This window comes from Thamnophis elegans, chromosome 14, assembly GCF_009769535.1.
Source record: "Thamnophis elegans isolate rThaEle1 chromosome 14, rThaEle1.pri, whole genome shotgun sequence".
NCBI classification, from domain to species: domain Eukaryota; kingdom Metazoa; phylum Chordata; class Lepidosauria; order Squamata; family Colubridae; genus Thamnophis; species Thamnophis elegans.
In genome coordinates, this window is record NC_045554.1 from 28,592,838 (window position 1) to 28,618,172 (window position 25,335).

A 25,335-nucleotide genomic window follows, 5' to 3' on the forward strand; every position below is an offset into this window, starting at 1 on the left:
CTGTGGGAGAAACGACACACCATGCCAATCTTCCGTTTCACAAAAATCTCGAATGCTTCCACTGCAAACAGGTTAACCCTGGGCTCCGAGGGAAAATGAAGCATCCTATTTAAAACAGCCATAAGCTTTGAAGCTTAAGGGAATCCAAGCATCTCTTGGTGAACGAGTGGGTAGGATGGGCAAGGTGGGGGGGAAATGAGCATGGAGCACCTACGTGTGATATGTTTAAGTGGATGGGGGTGATGTGAAGTTCTGAACCCTGCCCACGTGCAAGAACACGCCTGTGCTATCAAAATCAGCCTGTAGAAGTCATTTGTACTTTTTTATTTTAATAAAAAGTGCCAAAGTCTTCCTTACAGAGAGAACACCCAAAGAGCTTGGTCTTAAAAAAATAAAAGTGGGAGTGACATGGCAGAGAACGAAGAGGCATCCATTGCCTTTTAAATCTCAGAAATTGAGCGGAGGGTCTGGCTGCAGCGTTAATGGCTTGAGTGGGTGGGCTTCCAAATAAAATAAAATGAAATAGTAGGGTGTGCTATACCCATCCCTTGGGTCAAACCTACCACAAGGGAACGGCAAAGTCAGGCTTTGATCCATTGGCATCTCACCGAAGAGCACCCAAGATTTCCTGAAACAGCTAACTTGTTGGCATCTAAACTGTGGAACAAAGAAACAAAGGCCCCTAGTAAAATTTGATAACTGTTTCTTCCGGATTGGAAGCAAGGAATGAGAGAAAGCAAGTCCATATTTTTTCCTTTTTCTTCCTTCTTCAAGAAAGACGACCTGCTTTTATGGTGGTCTAGGGTGGGGCAGTGGGGGAGAGTGGTCCTTCCATTTTCTACATACCTGCATAAAAAGGGCATTTCCACATGTCTCTAAACTATCTCGACTGCGGAGAATTAAGGCGGGGTCCTTGTCGATCTGTCGTTGACTTTGTGCCCTGCAAACTTCAAGTGCAGAACTCAACATAACCAGCAGGAACGAAATAAACTAGAGAAGCTTGCAAAAGGAGATGATTTTTCTTTCTTTTCTCTCCCCCCCCCCCCTTTCCATACCCTCCCCTGGGTAACTCTACTACTAAAATGGCAGCACAACGCCATAAAATGGCATCACAAAAAGACTTGAGCTGATTTAGGGCGTTCCCCCTGCTCATTTAGAGAAAGATGCTCTGATTAGTTCGGATCCCGTTGGCTCCAGATTCAGAAAGAATTCCTTTTAATAAATAAATAAATAAAATAAGAGAAAACTTTTAAATCTTGTTGGTGGGGATGATTCCTGGGACTAGACTAAAATTATTTAGTCTAGTTCTGGCATTTCCCACTTCTGAGAAAGTGCATTGATTAATGTGATGGGAATTGGTTGGATTTCCTTGAATTAATTTTGATTAGCAGCCTTATAAATCAAATGGTTATCCCTTCTATCACTATTATTGTTTGGCTGGAGAAATCTGAGGAAGTGCTAATTACGCCTGGGCATTTGCCCAAGGATGATATTTTGTGGCCATTCATAAAACATGTATTTGGTGGAAAGTATAATATGAATGCCAGGATGGCTAGTTCAGAAAATATGAAGCATTGTTTTTTATCACTTTGCATTTTTCTGTGTACAGAGCATGGGTTACAGGGTTATGAGACATTTCACAACCTTTAAAACGGATGAAGCTAATGCTAAAAACATTTAATATCTCAGCTCAGAACAGTTTATTTCTGAGAAATTTTAGAATGGTTCAGAAATTTCTGAACCAGCTGGAAAGCTGCAATGGAATTTTGGTTAATAACTTACTTTGTTCTGATAATATTGTTTTATGTGGATTTACCCTAAATTTAGCTTCATATTAATCCCAAATTCAGATTTGGCCATGGATTAAAATTTAAGAATGGGACTCCAAACCTCCAGCCCAATTGTGGATTCCCCATCACTGGAGGCTTTTAAAAAGAGACAAGACATCCATTCGTCTGAAATGGTATAGGTTCTGCTGCTTGAGCAGGGGGTTGGACTAGAACAGTGGTCCCCAACCTTTTTATCGCCGCGGACCAGTCAGACGAGCCTCCCTCGGCCTTCCGGACCGGCGGGTGGGAAGGCGGCCATCCTGGGCGCGCGTTCCGCAGGGCGGGGGGGGGGCTTCCTTCACGCCAAGGCCGACAGCCCGTGAGGCCGCCCCGCCTCCTCCTCCTCGGCCGCCGGGGGAAGGGAGGGGGAACCGACCCCGCGATCCGCTCGCTCGGGCAGCCCTTTTTCCTCGCTGCAGTTCGGCGGGGGAAAAAGATGGCCCTGTGTCCTACTTCGGGCGGGCGGCGGCTGGCGCGGCGGAGGCCGGCTGCTTCCGAGGGGGTGGGCCTCCGCGCCGCGCTCCATGAAGGGAAGAGGGGGAGAAGGTGGGCTGTGGCCGAAGGGCCCCCGAGAGCCCCGCCAGCCTGACACAAAAAGCGCTTCGGCGGAGCGGCGGGGGGGAGGGGCGGGAGGCAGGTGACACTCCAGGAGGGGGGGCAGAGCTGCGCCGCGAGTCTTACGTAAAGCCCCCCCTCCCCGCCTCGGCGGAGGAAAACATCTCCCACCTGGGTGGGGCTGCGCGCGAAGCGCCTCTCGGAACGGCGAAGCTCCCCAAGTTCCCCCGAAACGGCCGCGCTGCGCCCCTCCCCCCCGCAACCTTAGTTTCTCCTTGGGAGGAAAATGCAGCGCCGCCGCCCCCTCCTGCCCCCCCCTCGTCATTCCACGGGGCAGGCGGGCCGGGTGATGTCCGCGGACAAAGTTTCGTCTCCAGGCAGCCTCCGCCAGCAGCATCCCAAGTTCGGGCCGAGGCCGCCGCCGCCGCCCCCTCCCTCCCGGGGCGAGCAGAGCAAGAGGGCGGGGGGGGAGATCGGGCCTCCCCTCGCCCCCCCAGCCCCGCACATCTGGGGCGGCGGGGGGCAGAGAAAGGGCGCGTTCATGAGGACTACAAAGTTGCAAATATGGCCCCCGGCCGCTGCAGCGATCATGGCCCCCGGCCGCTGTGCGGCCCGGTGCCAGTTACTCTCCACGGCCCGGCACCGGTCCGCGGACCGGGGGTTGGGGACCACTGGACTAGAAGACCTCCAAGGTCCCTTCCAAGTCTGTTATTTTGTTATTCTGTAGTAGACAAATTCTTTATCTTTCCTTTTTTTTATTTCATGCAGCAAACATAAGTGAAGTTTTGAAGTCCTCAAGCACTGAGAAAAGTAGAAAGTGGGAACGTTGGTGAAACATATTATGTTTTGCCTTTTAAATATTTACAAAACTCCTTCTTTGGAATACCATTCCTTTCGTTTAGAATTATAATGTCTCATCCAGAGCTTCTGCCTTCCTCATAAGGCTATTTTTGTGGGAGAAAATTCAGATGTGAGCAGTAGCGTCTGGCACCCAAATTCACAAAGAAAACCGAACAAATAAATAACCTTATTATTCCTTTTAGCAGAGTATCAATGCAGAACTAAACTCCTGGAGTAGAGTCAAACAATGGCTTCTAAATAAATCCTTAGCAGGCATTTTGTATGCCCCACTCACCCACTGCAAACATTAATTTATTGGTTTTATTTATCAAAATCGGTGGGAATGCCGCCTGAACAAAATTGCGAGGAGGCGGAGACGATCAGAGACTGAATAATGTTATCAATTTTGCCTAAGTGAGAGCAGGGAGTTTAATTAGCCAATAAAACAAATCTGTTTTAAGCGTTCTGATCCTACCTTCACTCCCCTTCCCACCCCCCCAAAAGCCTCCGAAGGCAGCTTAGATAAAATCAGTGAATAAAATAAAAGAAACAAAATGGCTTCAGGCGCCATCCAAGAATGTCACCAGTGCTGACCATTTAGCGCCCCCTTCTTCCTTTCGCTACATCTTTCCTGCAGCGAAATGTCCCGTGAAATGATGCACTCGACTGCCCAACCAATTTGGTTCCCTTGTTCTCAATGGTCCGAGCCCTTCTTGGCTGAAAACAGACTGCTCGAATTCTGAGCTCTTATATATATATATATATATATATATATATATATATATATATATATATATATATATATATATATATATATATATATATATATATATATTATATATATATATATATATATATATATATATATATTTTTTGAGCTCAGCTTGTCAAAAATTCGGGAAAACGCCCAACTCAATCCTGCTGGTCTCTTCTCATGTGCACCCGCCCACCCCCCCAACCAAAAGAGAAACGGTTTTTAAAAAAACATATTTATTCGTTTATTCTAAAAAATAAAAATACAACCCACCATCCTGCGTGGTGTTACATATAATATAACGAAATGTGAAATGATTGAAACATGAAAATGAAACATGCGTGAAATCATTTTGGGAGGGTCTGGAGAGCACGCTTCTTTTACACACGGCCTCCAAAAATTGCACGAGAACAGGATGCATTTTTTGAGTACAGTCATTGTTGGGTGGTAGTAAATGCTGGCGTGCCACCCAAATCTTGACAATGTGTCACTTTTTATGTGCGTGTCATGGGTTTGACATCACTGTCTTATACAGTAGCAGGATTAAGCTGAGGAGTCTTGATAGGTTACCGCCATTCACTTGGTGACTCTTTGAAGTTGCAGTGTCATAGAAAAAAGTGACTTACAGCCCTCCTACTCTTACAATCAACAGCTGCTGTGGCGCAGTGGTTAGAATGCAGAATTGCAAGCTAATTCTGCTGACTCTCAGCAGTTCGATCCTGACCGTCTCAAGTTTGGCTCCTTCCGAGGTGGGTAAAATGAGGATCCAGATTGTTGGGGGCAAGAGGCTGACCCTGTCAACCGCTTAGAAAGGGCTGGGAAGCACTACGAAGCGGTATATAAGTCTGCTATTGCTGTCCTCGCACGTATGACTAGTGCAGCATCCTCACGGTTACACGATCGAAATCATTCCAGGGTCATGCAATCACCATTTCAGCTCACAAAATGCCAAGTCGACGGGGGAGGAAATCGGATTTGCTTAATGACGGCCCGACTCACTTAATTGCAGGGATTTGCTTCACAAATGTGGCCAAAATGATCGTAAAATTGTCCGCGGCTCAATGAACAACCCGCTTTGCTTAACGATGAAAATTCTGCTCCCAATTGTGGTTGTAAGTCAAAGACCAATTTTATATCTAAGACAGCCATCATAGTCATGTACGTCTCCCTACTGTCTGACCATTCCAAGGTAAGGAGAGGCTGAGCATCTGCGAATGAGGTGGGCGGGGATGTGGGAGCTCCCTACCCACCCAACGAGGGAGCCATTCCTTGTGCGGTGCCTGAGCTGCAGGGTGTCTTGCTTACGCTAATTTGAAGCCATCTTCATCCCTTTTCTTCCTTTTTTTAAAACGGTTTTTTATTTTTTATTCTCTTATATACCATTGTAAGTATACATTCACATAATTGTTATTCTTATTTACATTCTATACATTTGTTATTCTATTTAATAGGTTATAATATACAGTTGGATTGCTTTATTTACCATCCCTTCCGCCTGTTGTAACACCACCTTATTCTCCCTTTCTTTTCTCCCTCCCTCCCTTCTCTACTTTCTTCCTCCTCTCCTTCCCCTTCCTTCTTCCCTTGCCTTTCTCCCACTCCTATTCTTCCTTTTCCCCTTCCCACCATCTCTCCTTCTCTTTCTCTCCCTTCCACCCTCCTCTCCTTACTTCTTCCTCTCGTTCTCTCCTCCTCTCTCCCTTTCTTTTTTTGTTGTTATATGTGTCTCTTTCAAATCTCAGTTTATGTTTTCTTGGGATTGTATGTGTATGTATTGTATGTGTGTGTATGGATTGTATGTCTATGTGTTCTTGGGATTGTACAAACCCAAATATATTTTAGTATCATTCCTTATTCCCTTACCTTTGCTAATCTATCCTAACTATGTTTCCCCCCCCTTATATCGCTCTCTTGAATATATACTTGTATATTTAGTACTTTCTTATCTATTTCCCCCCCTTTCTCATTTAATAATATATCATCTAGGTTCTGTTTCTTCCCCTTGCTTTCTTTCCTTTTTTCTTCCTTAATGGATGATTTTGTGGTTAGGGTTAGAGCAAATAGGGAGACATGGACCGTTTATAAGGGGTTTAGGAACGGCTGGGTCCTTTGTAAATGCTGCAAGGCAGTGTCACAATGAGACACAACAAAGAGCACTACCTCCGATATTTCAAAATTATTGCCTTTAATTCATTAAAGTATTTTCTTCCCTCTAGTTTTATAAGAATCATTTAAAACAAAAACAGCAGTTTTGGCAGAGTAATTTTTTGTTAGCTATACTGCCAGAAAAAATATGATAAAGTATATTTAATATTACCTGTTTTGATGGCAGTGGTATTTGCACAATATTGGAAAAATGAGGAAACCCCTGCGGAGGAAAATATAATTAGAAAAATATTAGACTGGGTGGAAATGGATAGGCTAACACTAAAAATAAAGGACAAAGAACACACAGGATACTTTTTCACTTGGGACTTGTTTTACCAATGGTTACATAATAAAGGCAGAAATTAGAAACTGGAAGAATATCATTATATGTAAGTAAAGGCTGTTACTTCTGCTATTGCTGTATGTTTGTAAATTGACTCAGATAATACGTTGTTTAAAGGTAACAGTTCCCCTTGCACGTCTGTGCTAGTCGTTCCCGACTCTAGGGGGCAGTGCTCATCTCTGTTTCAAAGCCAAAGAGCCAGCACTGTCCGAAGACGTCTCCGTGGTCATGTGGCCAGCATGACTCAACGCCGAAGGCACACAGAGCGCTGTTACTTTCCCACTAAAGATGGTCCCTATTTTTCTACTTGTATTTTTTACATGCTTTCGAACTGCTAGGTTCCATTACTCCATTACGCGGCGCTAGGGATTCGAACTGCAAAGTTGCCGAACTTCCTGATCGACAAGCTCAGTGTCTTAGCTACTGAGCCACTGCTTACTAAGCACGAGAGAAAGAGTGGGAGGGGAGGGAGAGAGAGAGAGAGAGAGACCATGCAGTAAAATGTGTTGTCAGGGATCCAAGTAAGACCCCCAACGAAAGAAGACTCCGAGGCTTGAGGTTCCTCAAAGTTCCGTTTTATTAGAGATGTCCTATTGGCACATCTGGGGAAACCCGAATCTCAGAGTTTCCAGGTTATCCTCACCCAAATGAAAGTCCAAGCCCTTGCCCAGCACCCACATGCCCATCACATGGTCCAGTCAGGCACCGTTCCAACTGGAGATGCCTCCCAGTCACACCATTGCAACTGCAGGGCAAGACGTCCTTGACTCTCTGAGAAAGGAATGTTATTTTGACTATATCTCTCCCATATGCCATATAATCCCCCCTCCCATTTTCCCACAGCAATAAATGTGACAGGCTGGAAGGCCCAAGGCAAAAGATGGCTTCCAGGCCTGACACATGCATGTAGTCCTTGGGTTACGACCACCATTGAGCCCAAAATTTCTGTTGCTGAGCAAGTTAAGGGGGTTGTGTCCCATTTTATGATCTTTTTGCCACGGTTGTTAAGCAAATCACTGCAGTTGTTCAGCGAGCGACACGAATCCAGCTTTCTCCATTGACTTGGACAATCATGTGTCTGAAATGGTATAGGGCTTCCTCTCTGAGCAGGGGAGGTGTTGGACTAGAAGACCTCCAAGGTCCCTTCCAACTCTGCTATTCTGTTCTGTTAATCTGGCTTTTTTTTTTTTTTGACGGAAACCAGCTGGAAAAATTACACAGATGATAATCACATGACCTCGGGACAGTGCAACTCTCCTAAATCACGCCAGTTGCCAAGCCCCTGGATTATGACCATGTAACCATGCTGTAACGGTCGTAAATGGGAAAAAATCATCTGTCCCTTTTTTCAATGCAGTTGGAACTTCGAATAGTCACTAAACGAATGGTTGTAAGTCGAGGACTACCTGCACAGAACTGCTATAAGCTGGTAAAGGGTAACTTCAAAGCATGGCTTGATGTGATCCATCCTTTGAGAATTCTTGGGATAGCAATAGCACTTAGACTTCTATACTGCTTTACAGCCCTCTCTAAGCGGTTTACAGAGTCAGCCTCTTGCCCCCAACAATCTGGGTCCTCGTTTTACCCACCTTGGAAGGACGGAAGGCTGAGCCAAACTTGAGACGGTCAGGATCGAACTGCTGACAGTCAGCAGAATTAGCTTGCAATACTGCATTCTAACCACTGCACCACCACAGCTGTTGATTGCAAGAGTAGGAGGGTTGTAAGTCACTTTTTTCTATGACATTGCAACTTCAAAGAGTCACCAAGTGAATGGCTGTAACCTTGAGACTGGTGAGATTTGAATTGCTAAATTGCAGGCAGCTGGCATGCAGCAGAAATATCCTGCAGTACTGCACTCTAACCACTGCGCCACAGCGACTCATATCATATTTTTCATATTTTTCGCCTGTCCTTTGCTGTTTCCAGAGTGGTCCCCATGGGCAGATCTAAACACCCCGTGGGCTGGATCCAGCTCCTGGGCCCTGAGTTTGACACCCCTGCTTTAGAGCAACGTCAAGCCACGATGACACCTGCCCACTGGCTTCACCTTCAGCAGTTTATATAGCTTCATGTCTTGCATGAATCGGGGATAATTATTATTTTTTTGATTCCGTCCTTGAATTGCTGTTGTAGAGATCCCTTGCAAGGATCAGCAAGCATGCTTTCTGTTTCGCCCACTGCTATGCTGTCCTGCTTTGGAAAATGCTGCTCTGTCAAACAGTGGGTTGGCTCGGCGCACTGAGATCCAGGCCGCTGTTGCTCCATCATGTCCTTCCCTTCCCCTTAAAATAATCTACTACACAGCTTCTGCCCCTCTCATGGCACAGGCGGTTCGAATGCTAAAAGAAGTAGGGGACTGTAGGTGTTCTTACCTAGGCTTCCCCAAAAAGCACCAGGCAGAGTCCTGGTCCTGACAAAACCCCTTTTATTAAACGAACGTGAATTCCTCTCATTCACATTCAGCAAAGGCTTGGCAAACAGTCTTTCAAAGGTGAATTTATGACCACAGACCTTATCTATTTTGGAAAGTTGCCATGTCAATATTTCCCAAATGAGGTGCTGTGCAAGGAAAGACTGGGCACAGAGTCTCTGAGATTCACGGACAGATCTTCACACTCCTGAAATGAATCGAACGAATGAATTGTTTCCTGTAAAAGCCCACTCCCCTTTTGCTCCTCTTTTATTTCCTATGAGATAGCCCCAATCACCTTCCACCTGTAACTTTACTCCCAAGTCTACCCTGATTTCTGAGTCGTTCTTTTCTTCTGGCAGCTCTGTGCATGTGCACCCTGGGAACAGGCTCCAGCTGTTCCTCTGTCTCACTGCTGTCTAGCTCCGAAGGCAGCTGATCACTGCCAGACGGCCTCGGCCCCTTCTCTGCCTCTGACGCAGAACCCTCGTCCGAGCCTTCCCCAGCCTCCAGGTCTGGCCCATGCTCCTCCCCAACCTCCTCACTGTCTAACTCTGCAGTCACTTCTGCTGGCGGGCCACAACAGTAGGTGTATTTTATAATCCAATTCTTATCTTGCAGATGTAACAAGTTGCCATTTCCCCAACTCACTGTAATACCCTGCAGGTGCTTAAATTGTGGGTGTCCCCCGAGAGGCAAACAGGTCTCCTTTTTGGATCAACTTAGATCTTTATCTCACAAGCACGGCCTGCATTTCTGGTGGTGCAACTGACATCCTAAAAACTCCATGGATAGTTTGCTCAGACTGATTTTACGCGCCACAAGTTGTTGGTGTTTTTTTTAACTCGAAAATCTGGCGATGCTAAAGAAAACGACCCTTTCCAGGAAGGTCTTCAAACCTGACTCTGCCCATTGACTTGGGGTCCCGATGGAGCCGTTCCATACTGGAGGTGCTGGTGGATGGGAAAATTTTTTTACCTCCTTCTTATTTGTATTTTGCTTGCTTCCTTAGCCATCTTTGTTCATTTTAATGTTAATATCCATTGCTTTAATATTTTAATGCCTTTCATTGGTGTTTTTACCTTGTAAGCCGACTAGAACCACCTGTTGGCAAAATGAATGGCATATGAATTAGATGGATGGATGGATGATAGTGATAGATAGGTGATAGAAGGAAGAAGATAGATAGATGGATGAATGGATATGGTTATTAGATGATAATGGTGATAGATCTATTTAAGGTGATAGAGATAGATATGAGAGAGAGAGGAAAAGAGAGAAAGAGAGAGAGATGGATGATAGATGATAATGGTGATTGATCTATCTATTTAAGGTGATGGAGATAGATGATAGATAGGTAGATAGATAGATAGATAGATAGATAGATAGGTGATAGAAGGAAGAAGAGAAAGATTGATGATAGATGATAATGGTGCTGTCTATTTAAGGTGATAGATGGATGGATGAATGCATGAATGCATGGATGAATAGATATAGATAGATATGATAGATAGATAGATAGATAGATAGATAGAGATAGATAGATAGATAGATGAGAGAGATGAGAGAGATGATAGAAATATGATGGATAGATAGATAGACAGACAGACAGAAAGGCAGGCAGGCAGGCAGGCAGACAGATAAATGGATGATAGATGATAGGTAAGTGGGTACCATAGATAGATAGATAGATAGATAGATAGATAGATAGATAGATAGATAGATAGATAGATAGATAGATAGATAGATAGAAAGAAAGAAAGAAAAGGATCCTAATCAAATTTGAAGTCTAATCTGGCTTCACATTTCTCTTCACAGTTGTAAATCTTGGTTTAAAAGATTTTCCTCGGAATTATATCACTTATTTTGCAGATGTGAGTCGACAGTGCATATCAACAGACAACTAGTAACTAACTAATTTTTTTCCTTTGAAAAATTGGACATAAAAAGCATATATACTGTCTAATTCTGAGGGTCCATTTATTTCCTGGATGATTGTCTATGGCCCCTTCTGAACGTTTTCAGATGCCATTAGGGAGGCAAGCAACTCATCTGCATTTTAATCAACCCGAAAGAGAAATGCCATCACATCAAAATCTCGGGTGTTTCTTTTCCAAGGACGCTTCAGATTCTTCCCCTCTCATCAGACCTCGCTGACCTTTTCGATAAATGACCTTTTCAGGATTCCCGTCCAGCAAAACATTTCAATCTCTCGGTAGCTCTGGGTTTCAGTTTTTTTTATTTTTGTTCAATTTTCTAAAGATTCGGTAGCTGAGCAGGTCAATACATAAGGAATGAATGCCTCGCACGGCTATTTTATTTGCATGCATGTTACAAGAGTATAGATAAAATTAGATGAAAAATGTAATCAGGAGAAGCAGCTCTTACTACACTAGCTGGCTACATATGGTCGAATTAGCATTTATGCACATAAAGAAGACTGTCGAAGACTTCAAAGCCCCTTCGAAACAATGCAGAGACGATCATTCCTACCCTGTGACGCTAAAATTTAAACCCAGTTATTCTGGATGGCGTTGCCTTTTTCTAAATCCTGTTAAGAGTGGCCTGTTGCCTATTGCTAAAGAGGAAATGCATCCACAGCAAATGAAAACAAAGGGAAATGTTTTGTTTGAAGAAATCATCTATCCGGTACGGATTGAAAGATAATTGCAGCAATTGCTCTTAAAAAGCCCATAAATATTGCTGTAATGGGAAAATTGCACTCTGGTGACCAGTGTGACTGAGTGTTGTAGACCAGGAGATTTTAAAGGCTTTGCTCTCTGGATAGTAAAGGTTCCCCTCGCACATATGTGCTAGACATTCCCGACTCTAGGGGGCAGGGCTCATCTCCGTTTCAAAGCTGAAGAGCCAGTTGTGTCTGAAGACGTTTCTGTGGTCATATGGTCGGCATAACTAAATGCCAAAGGCGCATAGAACACTGTTACCTTCCCACCAAAGGTGGTTCCTATTTTTTTCTACTTGCATTTTTGATGTGATGAACTGCTAGGTTGGTAGAAGCTGGGACAAGTATTGGGAGCTCACTCCATTACGCGGCGCAAGGGATTCAAACTGCCGAACAGCCAACCTTTCTGATCAACAAGCTCAGTGTCTTAGCCACTGAGCCACCGTGCCCCCTGCTCTCTGGATAGACCCCTGTTTTGTTTTTTTCCCGGGCCAGTTTGCCCGAACCGGTAGTGGAAATCACAGGTGGGCTGGGGCGGGTGGCTCTATGCTGTCCCATTTAGGCACAAAACGTGCACGCAGAAGGCTGAGTGCATGCGCGCACGGGGCTCCTGCAAGCAAAGTGCGTTCGCCTGCGCTCACATTTGCAAACCGGTAGGGAAGGTAAGTGAATACCATCCCTGCACATGACTCTTCTTCGCTCCTCGATGGGCCTGTTCATCTGCTCCGTGTCATCCTATCAATGATGGCAAAGAATAATAATAATAATTCAGTAAATGCCTAACTTTGCCTCTGTTGGCATCTCCACCCCACCCACCCCCTTCCGAAAAGGAGAAACTGTTCTTTATATATTCATTTTTTTAAAAAAAATGTAGTTCAATCATGTGTGGGGCTATGTATAGGTAGTCCTCGACTTACAACGGTGTCTATTCAAAGTTACAACAGCATTGAAAAAGTGACCCCAATCGAGCCCGGAATTTCTGTCAGCTAAGTGAAAAATTTGTTCAGTGAGTTTTGCCCCCATTTTTACCACTTTCCTTGCCACAGTTTTTAAGCGAATCACTACCATTGTTCAGTTAGTAACATGAGTGAAGCTGGCTTCCCCGTTGACTTTACTTGTCAGAAAGGTTTTTTTGGGGTGGGGGGAGAGACATGATCACGTAACTCCAGGACACCGTAACCATCATCGCGATACGAACCCGTAGCCAAGCACCCAAATTTTGATCACGTGACCCTGGGATGCTGCAACAATTATTAAAAGTGAAAAACAGTGATAAGTCACTTTTTTGGGGTGCTGTTGTAACTTCATACCAAATCACTAAACAAGTGGTTGTAAGTCAAGGATTATCGGTATTCTTCTATCCGATGGATGAGAAGGATGAAGAGCCGTCATGAGATCATTTTTTTTAAAATTGATTCTAAGTTTTGGAATTTATGAGCTCTCATCAAACTATACGGAGGCTTTATGGAGATTCTCCATCATCCAGGTCATGGTTGTCCCCAAAGGTGCTTTTTTTTCAAGAGAGGACTGGGACTTTCTGTTTTTTCTTTGAAGACGTTTTGCTGCTCATCCAAGAAGCTTCTTCAGCTCTGACAGTTGAAGGAGCTTCTGAGATGAGAAGAGAAATGTCTTCAAAGGAACATCACCCACCCCCGGAAAATCCAGTTGCCTCTTGGGGGAAAAAAAGCACCATTGGGACATATTGTGGCTTGTTCTGTTTGCATTTTGCACTTGTACAGGTTTGAAAATAATCTACATCTGAATCACCCAGCTTAAATCTTGTCATATCATTAAAAGCTATAGTACATTTTAAAAATGTTGTTTTTTTCTTCAACAGAAAAGGAAAGGAAGAGAGGAGGAGAGGAGAAGAGAGGAACGGGGGAGAAGGAAGAAATAGGAAAGGAGAGGAAGGAGGGAAGGGATAGAAAGAGAAGGAGAGAGGGTAGGAGGGGGAAGAGGAAGAGAGGAGTAGGGCAGAGGCAAGGGAAGAAGGAAAGGGAAAGGAGGGAAGGGATAGAAAGAGAAGGAGAGAGGGTAGGAGAGGGAAGAGAGAAGTAGGGGAAAGGCAAGGGAAGAAGGAAAGGGGAAGGAGGGGGAGGAGGGAAGAAATAGAAAGAGAAGGAGAGAGGGTAGGAGGAGGAAGAGAGGAGTAGGGGAGAGGCAAGGGAAAGGAGAGGAGGAAGGAAGGAAGTAGAGAAGGAGGGAGGGAGAAAAGAAAAAATAGGTTGGCGATAATACAAAATAGGTGTATGGGATGGTAAGCAAAGCAACTCAGAATGTGTATTTTAACCTTTTATATGGAAAAACAAATATGTAAAAGTGTTAAAGATAAATAAGAACAATAACTACGTGAATGTATACCTGTAACTATATATAAGAGTATTTTAAGAATAAAAAAAAAAACTTTTAAAAAAATAAATGATGTTTTCTCAAATCACCAGGGGGATGGTTTCCTACAGTTTTGGACCATTTTGGCCAACGCGGTAGTGGTTTGGCGGCCTGGGTCGCTGGAACCGGCAGCGACCCAGGCCTGCCACGCCCCCGAACCGGTTCTCTGGGCGCCGCCACCATTGGTGCCGCCACCTTGTTTTTCTCTTTTGCTCATGCGCATAACAATTTTTATTGCACTGCACATGCGCATGGAGAGCATGGATAAACAGTTCTTTGTCAGAGCTGGTACATACTTTGGAACTTTGGTGTGAGGAGTCCCTGGTGCTCTCTAAGCTTGGTTGTCCCAAAGGTGCCTTTTCAAAAGGCAACTGGACTTTTGTCTCTTCCTAGAAGAAGTTTCGCTTCTCATCTAAGAAGCTTCTTCAGAACAAGGAAAAACAAAGGAAGTCCAGTTTCGGAAAGCACCTTTGGTTCTGAATTTCTCTCTCTTTCTCTCCCTCTCCCTCTCCCTCCCTCCCTCCCTCCCTCCCTCCCTCCCTCCCTCTCTCTCTCTCTCACACACACACACTCTCTCTCTCTCTCTCCCTCTCTCTCTCCCTCCCTCCCTCCCTCCCTCCCACTCTCTCTTTCACTCACTCACACACACACACAGCATTCTAAAAGTGGGTGTGACAAACTGAATCTTCTCCAACGTGTTGGGAGATGTGAATTCCTTCCTTTGCTTTACTCCATCCCTCCACTGCAGAGTAACGGATAAGCTGCCTGCCATGTAGAGTGTTAATTGGCCCTCAACTGTCACTTTGAAGGCTATGAATAGGATTGCCAAGAAAATCGTGACTCTCTTGCAGTAAATTAGTATCTTTAGGCCGCAAAGCTTCACTCCACATCAGTGGCAGAGAGGAAGGAGGAGACTTAAAGCAGGTAGTGGATTAATCATAAGAGCCATATGAAAAAGGGAATGGGACCATGGGGTGGTTAAAAGAGAGATCTAAGGACCGTAAGAAAAAAATAATAAACCATTGAACACAGAAATTTTGCAAGCGCAGCTCTCAAATTCCAGCAACCAATTGCTTTGTTAAACACCAAGTGGCTGTATTTAAATAATCAGATTAGAGAGTGCAATAACATTAGGATTTAAGTCATGAGTTCACAATATATTTTAACACATTATTAATATTATTAATACAATTACATTATCTAGGAATAGAATAAGGAATAGAAATTATGGGTTCAAAATACATTCTCGTGATTGATTAAATATTGTTAATAATTGGTGTTATCCACAACCCCATTTGGGACATTGAAAGTTATGGTGGAATAATGAGTAATTTTTAAAACTATTAAATGATATTATTCAGCTGGAGGATAATAAACATGGGGCAAAAAGAAATGTTATTTATGTTTAAATGCACAGTTGGAAAAATGATAAAGGATTATGGAAAGAGACCAATATTGTTGAAGTTGGAAGATTTGAAGTATATCTGTTTGTATTACTATTGTTTAAGTGGCTTAAAAAAGACTTGGACCCAGTCAATGCACTGTCCATAAAATATGTATGTTTATACTGGAAAAAATAAAAAATAATTATAAGAAAAAAAAAGGATGTATGTTTATACTGGGAAAAAAAAATAATTATAAGAAAAAAAAAGGATTTAAGTCGTGAGCAACATATGAAACCTATTCCTGAATTATATAAGCTATGCTACCGAAAGTAGGTAAACGGGAAGTGAATCTTTGGAAAGTACCTGTACTCTGAGGCAGCGTGAATAAGGGTGTTTGTTTGAATGCTTGCATTTTAATCTTCTGGGTGACATCCAGGTTGTTGAGGCCAGGATTCCCAGGTTTGGAACCCATTTCCCAAAAAATTCCCCCCAAATTCCAAAAGTGAATTTAGGGCACGTCAAATTTTCCAACTTTCAACTTCCAAACAATAGGGATTGCTCAAAAGTTGTGACATTCCTTGGGGATTGTAAAAATTAACAGAGTGGAAGAGACCTGATATTTTGCTAACTTTAATATAATTTAGATGTGCTTGGTAAATAACTTCATAAATAGCACAATGTTTTAGCATTTTGTTTGCTTCATTTGAGTACTCCATTGAGTGCTACTTCCTAAGAACGGGGCAGATTGTCCATCTGCAGCTGTCTGTGGCTGCCCATTGCAGAGAAGATGTAGGAGATGAGCAGGCTGAGATGGAGGGTGGGGTCAAATGTGTCATCAGTTTGGAATCATTGCACAGCCACAAGAGACCCATGCCCCCCCCCCCTGGTGAATTCCATTGAATTCTTATCTAGCACCATTTTAGCTTGGACTGTTGGTTGCCCAGATTCTGGTTATTTGTGCCTGGCCATAAATCTGAGCAACTAATTGTCCAAGCTAGATAAGGGTCAACAGAATTAATGGGCATGGGTTGTGGCTGCACAATGATTCCAAACTGATGGTATGTTTAACCCTACCCTCCAGCTCAAACGGCTCATCCTTCAGGAGATCAAGTTACGATGAGCCTCTCTCCTTATTACAGTTTCCTTAAGAAGCTGTTGAGATGCCCCCAGTGCATCTTAAGCAGTGATGGAAAGTGACTTGATCTTTGAAAAATCTAATCCGGCTCCAACCTCTAAATATTTTGAAAGTTGAATCTTGCAGCTGTGTTCACATGCTACTTTTGGTTCTACAATAGGTGAAGAACACCATTTACTTTCCCGCTTTTTGGACATTTGTATGGTTCCCTTAATGGCTTACAATGTCTGCTAAATTTTACAATATCCCCCATGATCCCTGGTTATGCTGGTTAATCCTTCCTTCCTCCCTCCCTCTCTCCCTTTTCCTTCCTTCCTCCCTCCCTCCTCTTTCCTCCCTCCCTCCCCTTTCCTTCCTTTTCCTTCCTCTCACCCTCCCTCCTTTTTCTTTCCTCCCTCCCTCCCTCCTTCCCGCTCTTTTCCTTCCTTCCTTCCTTCCTCCCTCCCTTCCTCCCTCCCTTCCTCCCTCCCTCCCTCCCACCTACCCATATAATTGCCCGCTCTCAAGGAGATTCTGGTGGGTAACAAGCATTTTAAAACACGGAAGCAAGGGAAAATGGAGGATAAAATAAAATATACTTCCTTGGGTCCCAGATACATCATCCATATAGTTACAATTGGGCCAGTGAGCATCAGAGATCTCCATTAGATCATACAGGACATGAATGGTAGTCAAAAACTTATAGATTTTGTGCTCGCTTCGGCAGCACATATACTAAAATTGGAACGATACAGAGAAGATTAGCATGGCCCCTGCGCAAGGATGACACGCAAATTCGTGAAGCGTTCCATATTTTTTTTTTAAAAAAAAAACTTATAGATTTTTTCAGACAACTTTAGAGACAAATCATTGTCTCTCCCTCAGATAACCTCCTTCTCAAAGTTTTGGTGTGAGTGACTTGTAGAATTAATTGTATTGAGTGTTCCCAGCTGTTTTGTTGTCGTTTTCAAAGTTGGTTTTCCTCTTACGTTGGATTATTAATATCCTTCATTCCATATACATCCTGCCTTCCCCGCCACCCCTTGAAGCTGAAGGCAGTTTTCATATTCCTTTTTTCAATATGGAAGGGAAGGAAGCCAACAATAACTGCAACAGTGTGCAACAGGGGTCTCCAACGTTGGCAACTTTAAGACTTGTGGACTTCAACTCCCAGAATTCCTCAGCCAGCTTTGCTCCCTACCCTACCCTACTCTCCTCTGCTCAGTAAAATGTTAGTTACAATTGTTTCTTGCTTCAGCAATGTAGTCCAGCCGCTTGCTCTCTGACAGTTATAGAATAGAATAGAATACTTTATTGGCCAGGTATGATTGGACACACAAGGCATTTGTTATATTTTATAAGGTATATGCTTTTGCAGATATTTGTACATCTAAGGGAGCAGCTGATTCCTTGGCTGGTTCAATCTCTTCCAGTTTTTAAATTTATTTAACCTGGTTAAGCAGACATTATCTCTGTTCATCAGCCACCCTCCTGCTTTTCATCGGGGTTCTTGTAAGTCGATGGAAAGAGGGAGCAGAATTAAGTCCAGAAATAAGAGAAAATGAAACCAGGACTCAGATGCCAAGAGTTCAGAGGGTCCAATTGTTTACTTTATTGAAAGGAAACTAATGAACTTCAGTGCCCGTTCAGCTTATTGGCGTTTTCCTCTCCCCCCCTCAAGTTCAAGAACATTCTCTTTGAAGCAAATGGGAGCTGAAAGTTGTCTGACCTTAACAGCAGAGCTTACCCCAACTCTGTAGGAAATGCCAAATGTCCTTTCCAAGCTAAGCTGATTTTTAATGGAAATTGTACTTTTCCCTACAGGGATTCCTAAAAAATGAAAAGGACAATGCTTTGCTGTCTGCCATTGAAGAGTCCAGGAAACGGGTAAGTATTGAAAGTAATGTAAAAGAATGTCTGTCCGTTCATCCATCCATTCCTCTGTCCATCTGTCTATCGATCTGTTCATCCATCCATTTATTTATCTGCCTATCTGTCCATCCATCCATCCGTCCATCCATCCATCCATTGATCTGTCCATCCATCCATTCAGCCAGCCAGCCAGCCAGCCAGCCAGCCAGCCAGCCAGCCAGCCAGCCAGCCAGCCAGCCAGCCAGCCAGCCAGCCAGCCAGCCAGCCAGCCAGCCAGCCAGCCAGCCAGCCAGCCAGCCAGCCAGCCAGCCAGCCAGCCAGCCAGCCAGCCAGCCAGCCAGCCAGCCAGCCAGCCATTTATCTATCTGTCTATCCATCCATGCATCCATCTATCTGTCCATCCATCTGAACCTAGCAGTTCGAAAGCACGTAAAAAATGCAAGTAGAAAAATAGGGACCACCTTTGGTGTGAAGGTAACAGTGTTTTGTGCGCCTCCAGGGTTGAGTCATGCCAGCCACATGACCATGGAGACGTCTTCGGACAATGCTGACTCTTCAGCTTTGAAACGGAGATGAGCACTGCCCCCTAGAGTTGAGAACGACTAACACATGTGTGCGAAAGGAACCTTTACCTTTTAGGCTACTGAAGAGCAGGATTAGGGAGGACGCAATAGCTGTCATCCCTAGAGAAGAGCAGGCTAACTTATTCTCCAGAGCACAAAGTGGCAGGGCAATGAGTGGAAGTTAAAGTTAAAGAGAGATCCAACTTAGAAGTAAGGAGAAATTTCCTGACAGTGAGAACAATTAATCACTGAAAGAGGTTGCCTCTCGGAGTTATGGGTGCTCCAACACTGGAGGTTTTCAAGAAGAGATTGGACAATCATTTGTCCAGGATCCTATAAAGTTTCCTGCCTTGAGCAGGAGGTTAGTCTAGGAGACCTCCAAGGTTCCTTCCAGCCCTGTGATTCGATGATTATTCTGGACTCCCCATGCAAATCACAGAGCTATGTTTTCACTCCTTTCCAAAAAGCCAGGATCCTATTGAAACAGATGTCTGTTAAGACAAAGGAAAGAGAACATCGAGGTTGCAAGATAGCTTGATTTTTATGGAGAAATCAATGACCCTCAATTGAAATTGGACTCAACCAACTTGGGCTAAAAAATTAGGGAATGGGGTACCTCTGCAGATATGTGCACCCCGAGTATTTTGCAGCTTGGCTGGAACTGCATACTTTCAGACAAAATATCTTTTTTTTTTCTCTGCCCAGTCTAGTCACAGGGTTGTGGTTGGGTAAAATGAAACTACTGGAGGAAAGACACGATTTAACAAGGAAAGCAGTATCCAGCAACTTAACCTGCTTTCCAAGCACAAAATAGCACTGTGCCCATAAGTCAAATTGCCCTTCAAACTCTTAATTTGTAATTATTCCGCCAAAATTGTGGAAACCTTTTGGGAACAGTGTACAGTATTTTTGAGGTTTGATGGCTGATAACACCACTTTTTTTGGAGGAGTAGTATCATAAAATTATATATCAATGGAAAGATAATTTAATTAAGAATGTAATGCAGTAACGTTTATGAAGGATTTGCTATTAGAATAGCAGTTATAAAGAAGAAAAGTGAAATGAGATATACAAAAATTATCACCATGTTAGTTAATATTTAGTTGGCTAACCTTTAGCATGAATTACGGCCTTACAGCGTCTTCCCATGGAGTGAACCAAGTCTTTTAGTACTGCTGCTGTTATAATGTGAAACCAAGATTGAACGATCGCTTCTATTAACTGGGTTTTATTGCTGGCTATATTTGGCTATAACTTTTCATAGAATACAGATAATTGAACAAACCTTGTTGAATTACATTCTTGATTAAATTATCTTTCCATTGATGTATACGTTTGTGGTACTACTTCAAATAAAGTGGCATTATTCGCCATCAAACCTCAAAAATACACTTTTCCCAAAAGATTTTCACAATTTCAGCCACTACTGTAAGAGCAGTCATATAGAAGGATGGGAGGGAACAGATACACAGTCCTTGATGAAAGTGTAGCCATAACATAATTGAGAGAAACAACATTTAAATGCCCATTTTAGTTGATGATGCCCTTGTGAATGATATCTATGAATTTGTCATCTTGTTGTCTGAATTCCTGCATAACATTATAGTTCCGTTGGCAAATCTCTTTAAGTGCAGCCTTCTCCAAGCTGGCATTCCCCAGGATTTGTTAGGACTACAGCTGTCAAAATTGCAATTCTCAGATTTTTAGCCTGCGCACATCTGGAGTTGGCTCTGAGAACATGTGTTTTCTGGGATCCATGCTGAGAACATCAAGACTTTTATCTCTGGCAGGAAGCCTGTGCCTTCCCCATTAAAAAACTAATATGACAGTGATCAATTTAGGTTCTGAGGACCTGCAGCTAGTCCTTGACTTACGACCACAATTGAAGCCACAATTTCCGTTGCTAAGCAAGACTGTTGTTAAATGAGTCCCCCATTTTATGGCCTTTCTTGGAACAGTAGTTAAGCAAATCACTGCAGTTGTTAGCTTAGTAACACAGTTGTGAATTTGGCCCATGGACCTTGCTTATCAGGTCACAAAAGGTGACTCCACGATCCTGAACCGTCATAAATATGAGTCAATTGCGAAGTGGCTGAATTTTGATTATTTAAAAGATTAACAGAGTTGGAAGGGACCTTGTAGGTCATCTAGTCCAACCCCTCAAACAGGAGACCCCACACAATTTCTGACAAATGGCAGTCCAATCTCTTCTTCAAAGCCTCCAGCGATGAAGCTCCCACAACTTCCGAAGGCGACTTCTATTCTATCTCTTGATTGTTCTCAGAGCCAAAAAATTCTTCCTTATTTCCAGGTTGAATCTCTCCTTGTTTAGTTTCCATCCATTATTCCTTGTCTGGCCTTCGGGTGCTTTAGAAAATAGCTTGACCCCCCCTTCCTCTCTGTGGCAGCCCCTCAAATATTGGAAGACTGCAATCCTGTCTTCCCTGGTCCTTCTCTTCACTAGACCAGCCATGCCCAGTTCCTGCAACCGTTCATCGTATGTTTTAGCCTCCAGTCCTCTAATCATTCTGGTTGCTCTTCTTCATTTTTGTAGAGTCTCAACATCTTTTTTATAGTATGGTGACCAACACTGGATGCAGTACTCTAGGTGTGGTCTTACTAAGGCTTTTACTAGAGTGGTATTAGTACCACACGATCTTGATTGAATCCCTCTGTTAATGCAATTTAGGATTATATTGGCTTTTTTTGCTGCCATTGCACACTGCTGGCTCATATTTAACTAGTTGTCTACTAAGACCCCAAGATCCCTCTCACAGTTGCTGCGATGTGGTCCCAGGGATGCTACTACTGTGAAAAACATTCACAAGTCACTTTTTTCAGAGCTGTTAAAGGAGCTGCATCCCATTTCACAACCTTTTTGTCACAGTTAAGCAAATCACTGCAGTTGTTAGGTGAATCATGTCATTAAGTGAATCCAACTTCCCATATTGACTTTGCTTCTCAGAAACCAGCTGGGCAGGTTACCAAATGGTGATCACATCATCCTTGGACACTGCAACCGTCATAAGCACATGCCAGTTGCCAAGCGTCAAAATTTGGAATGCTGCAATGGCTATAAATCCCTTTTTTTCAGTTTCTAATGGTCCCTAAACAATTGTAAGTCATGGACTGCCTATATTTTGCATGTTGCATCTCATTGCCAGTGACTTGGGACTCTTCCAAATAGAGGTCAAACCAGTCATTCATTTACCTTGACGTGTGTCACGTTAAGCAACATAGATATATTGCTGATATATGAGTGGGCACTATTCTGGATTCATGCCCACAACTAAAGTTACAAAGGATATAAGGTTTTATGATGAGCAGAAAGAGAACATTGATTCATTGGCAAACTACTTGGGCTGCCCCAAAGAAAGGGGGTGGGTGGGGGTTGTCAACTTATTTTCCAAAGCACCAGAGGGTAGGACAAGAAACAATGGTTAAAAACTAATTAAGGAGAGAAGCAATCTAGAATTAAGGAGAAACTGGTTAATTGTGAGAACAACCAGTGGAAGAGAAGTTGCCTTCAGAAGTTGTGGGTTCACTGGAGGTTATCAAGAAGAGACTGGACAGCCACTTCTCTGGAATGGTAGGGTCTCCTGTTTGAGCAGGGGGTTGGACTAGAAAACACTTCTCTTCTTTTCTCTTCTCGTCTCGTCTCGTCTTGTCTCTCCTCTCCTCTTCTCCCCATCCCCATTCTACTTTTTAGTTTATGTTGAATTTTCCAAAAGAGATTAGGTGCCTTAACTCTCACTTCATTTTTAAATTTGGATGTCAACACTGAAATCTACATCTTTTACTAAAAACATAATGAGCACATTGGCACAATGGAATTTTATTAGTCAATAATGAAAAAAAAACATTTTGAAAGAGATAATGCTGTTTGGAAAAGGTGATAATTGCTGAATTTGATCAGTATTCTGTTCCTTTGTTTTTTAGTATCTGCACAAACATCTTTCATTGTTTGCCTAATTATTAAACGTCTAAAATCAGGTAAAGAATGCCACATAAGTAACATTTCAGTGGCAGTTTAGATAGACAAAATCTGAAACAGTATCGAGTCTTTTACTCATAATTCATAATATTTGGAACACAAAAGGCATCCAGTAGGTATAAACCAAGTAAAAAAGTAGATACTTTGTTTTAGATAACCTCATTCCATAAATTGCATTTCAAATAAGTGTGGAAATAATGTATAATACAAATTTTAAACATATGGAGAAATGAGATCATTTTTGAAGACTTCCTAGGACTATAGACTTGAACATTCACGAGAATGGCTGAATTGGAAATTTAAAGAAACCCAGAAGAAAATGATGTCAAATTTCTAAAGTATTTTGCTGGCATTTACAATTGATTGCAGAATCCTGCAGCCACAAGATCGCAATTGGCAAAAAATAATATTTTTTTTTGCCATTTTCTGACTGCAAATGACAAAAACACCCATTGGATAGCAATAGCAGTTAGACTTATATACGGCTTCACAGTGCTTTATAGCTCCCTCTAAGCAGTTTACAAAGTCAGCCTATTTGCCCCCCACAATCTGGGTCCTCATTTTACCCACCTTGGAAGGACGGAAGGCTGAGTCAACCTTGAGCCTGGTGAGAATCGAACTGCCAGCAGCTGGCACTCAAGCAGAATTAGCCTGCAATATTGCATTCTAACCCCTGCGCCACCGCAGCTCAGTGGATTTGCTTAATGGCCACAGCAATGTGCTTTGCAACCTTTTAAAAAATGGTAATAAATTCAAGTCGTTTCATGTGGTGCCTTATACTATAATGATTGACAACTGACATTCCAGACTACTTTGTGATCATTAAATTGAGGACTACCTTCTGAATACAAAGATGACTGCCGGCCGGAGAGAGGGGGGGTTTTTAAAACATATGAAAAACGGTTGTAGGAATTGGGTTTGTCCAAGGTTGTGACCCGACAAAAGGGCGAACGACAAAACCGCACCCGACTAAACCACGTCGCTGATGTCATCAACGCGGCGACAACAGCCAGCGCGGAGAAAGAAGGGCGCTTTAAATAGCGCGGAGAAAGAAAGCCGATTTAACTTAAGGTAAGGGTTAGGTTTAGGGTTAGGTATAGGGTTAGGGTTAGGGTTAGGTTAAGGGTTAGGTTTAGAGTTAGGTTAAGGGTTAGGTTTAGGGTTAGGTTAAGGGTTAGGTTTAGGGTTAGGTTTAGGGTTAGGGTTAGGTTTAGGGTTAGGGGTTAAGTTTAGGTTTAGGATTTACAGCGTGCTTCTGTCTCCGCGCTGTTGTCGCCCTGTTGATGACATCAGCAACGCGGTTTAGTCGGGCGCGGTTTTGTCGTTCGCCCTTTTGTTGGTGAACCGTCCAAGGTAGTGAAAAGAAGGACTAGGGCTTCCATGATAGCAACCTTCCAATGTTTGAGAGGTTGCCACACAGAAGAAGGGGTCAACTTACATTCCAAGGGAACTGAAGGCAGGACAAGAAGAAAAGGACGAAAACTAATCAAGGAAAGAAACAACCTGGCACTAAAGGAGAAACTTCCTAACCGTGAGAACAATTAATCAGTGGAACAACTTGCCTCTAGATGTTGTGAATGTTCCACCACTGGAGGCTTTTAAGAAGAGATTTGTCTGAAATGGTATAGGATTTCCTGCCTGAGCAGAGAGTTGGACTAGAAGATGATTAGGGGACTGGAGGCTAAAACATGAAAAACAGTTGCAGGAATTGGGTATTTCTAATCTAATGACTATAAGGGACGCGATGACTCACTGGTTAAGACGTTGAGCTTGTCAATCAGAAAGGTCAGCAGTTTAGCGGTTCGAATCCCTAGCGCCACGTAGCGAAGTGAGCTCCCGTTGCTTGTCCCAGCTTCTGCCAACCTAGCAGTTCGAAAGCACATAAAAAATGCAAGGAGAAAAATAGGGATCACCTTTGGTGGGAAGATAACAGCATTCTGTGCGCCTTTGACGTTGAGTCATGCGGGCCACATAACCACAGAGACATCTTTGGACAGTGCTGGCCCTTCGGCTTTGAAACGGAGATGAGCACCGGCCTCTAGAGTCGGGAACGACTAGCAGATAGAGCATGTGCGAGGGGAACCTTTGCCTTTAGTCTATTGAAAAGAAGGAGCAGGGGTGACATGATAGCAGTCTACCAGTATCTGAGGGGCTGCCACAAAGAAAAGGGGGGGTCAACTTATTTTCTAAAGCACTTGAAGGCAAGACAAGAAGCAATGGGTGGAAACTAATCAAGGAGAGAGCAATATAGAACTAAGGAGAAATTTGCTGTCAGTTAGAACAATTAATCTGTAGAACAGCTTGCCTCCAAAAGTTGTAGGTGCTCCCAACACTGGAGGCTTTTAAGAAGGGACTGGACAACCAATTGTCTAAAATAATATAGGATCTCCTGCTTGGGCAATGTCCCTTCCAACTCTGTTATTCTGTATTCTGTAAAATTGGTTTCATTTAGC

General features: G+C 43.2%; 1 protein-coding gene and 1 non-coding gene across 3 annotated transcripts in view; both read left to right on the forward strand.

Annotated features, from left to right (window-relative positions):
* The window catches only part of NUP93 (nucleoporin 93), a 144,982-nt gene that overhangs the window by 76,463 nt on the left and 43,184 nt on the right, over positions 1-25,335 (forward strand). For both annotated transcript variants that reach the window (XM_032231363.1, XM_032231362.1), the window contains exon 4: positions 18,277-18,339. In XM_032231363.1, the coding sequence (XP_032087254.1) occupies positions 18,277-18,339 (63 nt within the window). The remainder of the gene's footprint in view (positions 1-18,276; positions 18,340-25,335) is intronic.
* Positions 17,164-17,270, forward strand: LOC116518183. Its single transcript, XR_004256509.1, has one exon. It is a non-coding gene; the product is annotated as a U6 spliceosomal RNA (small nuclear RNA).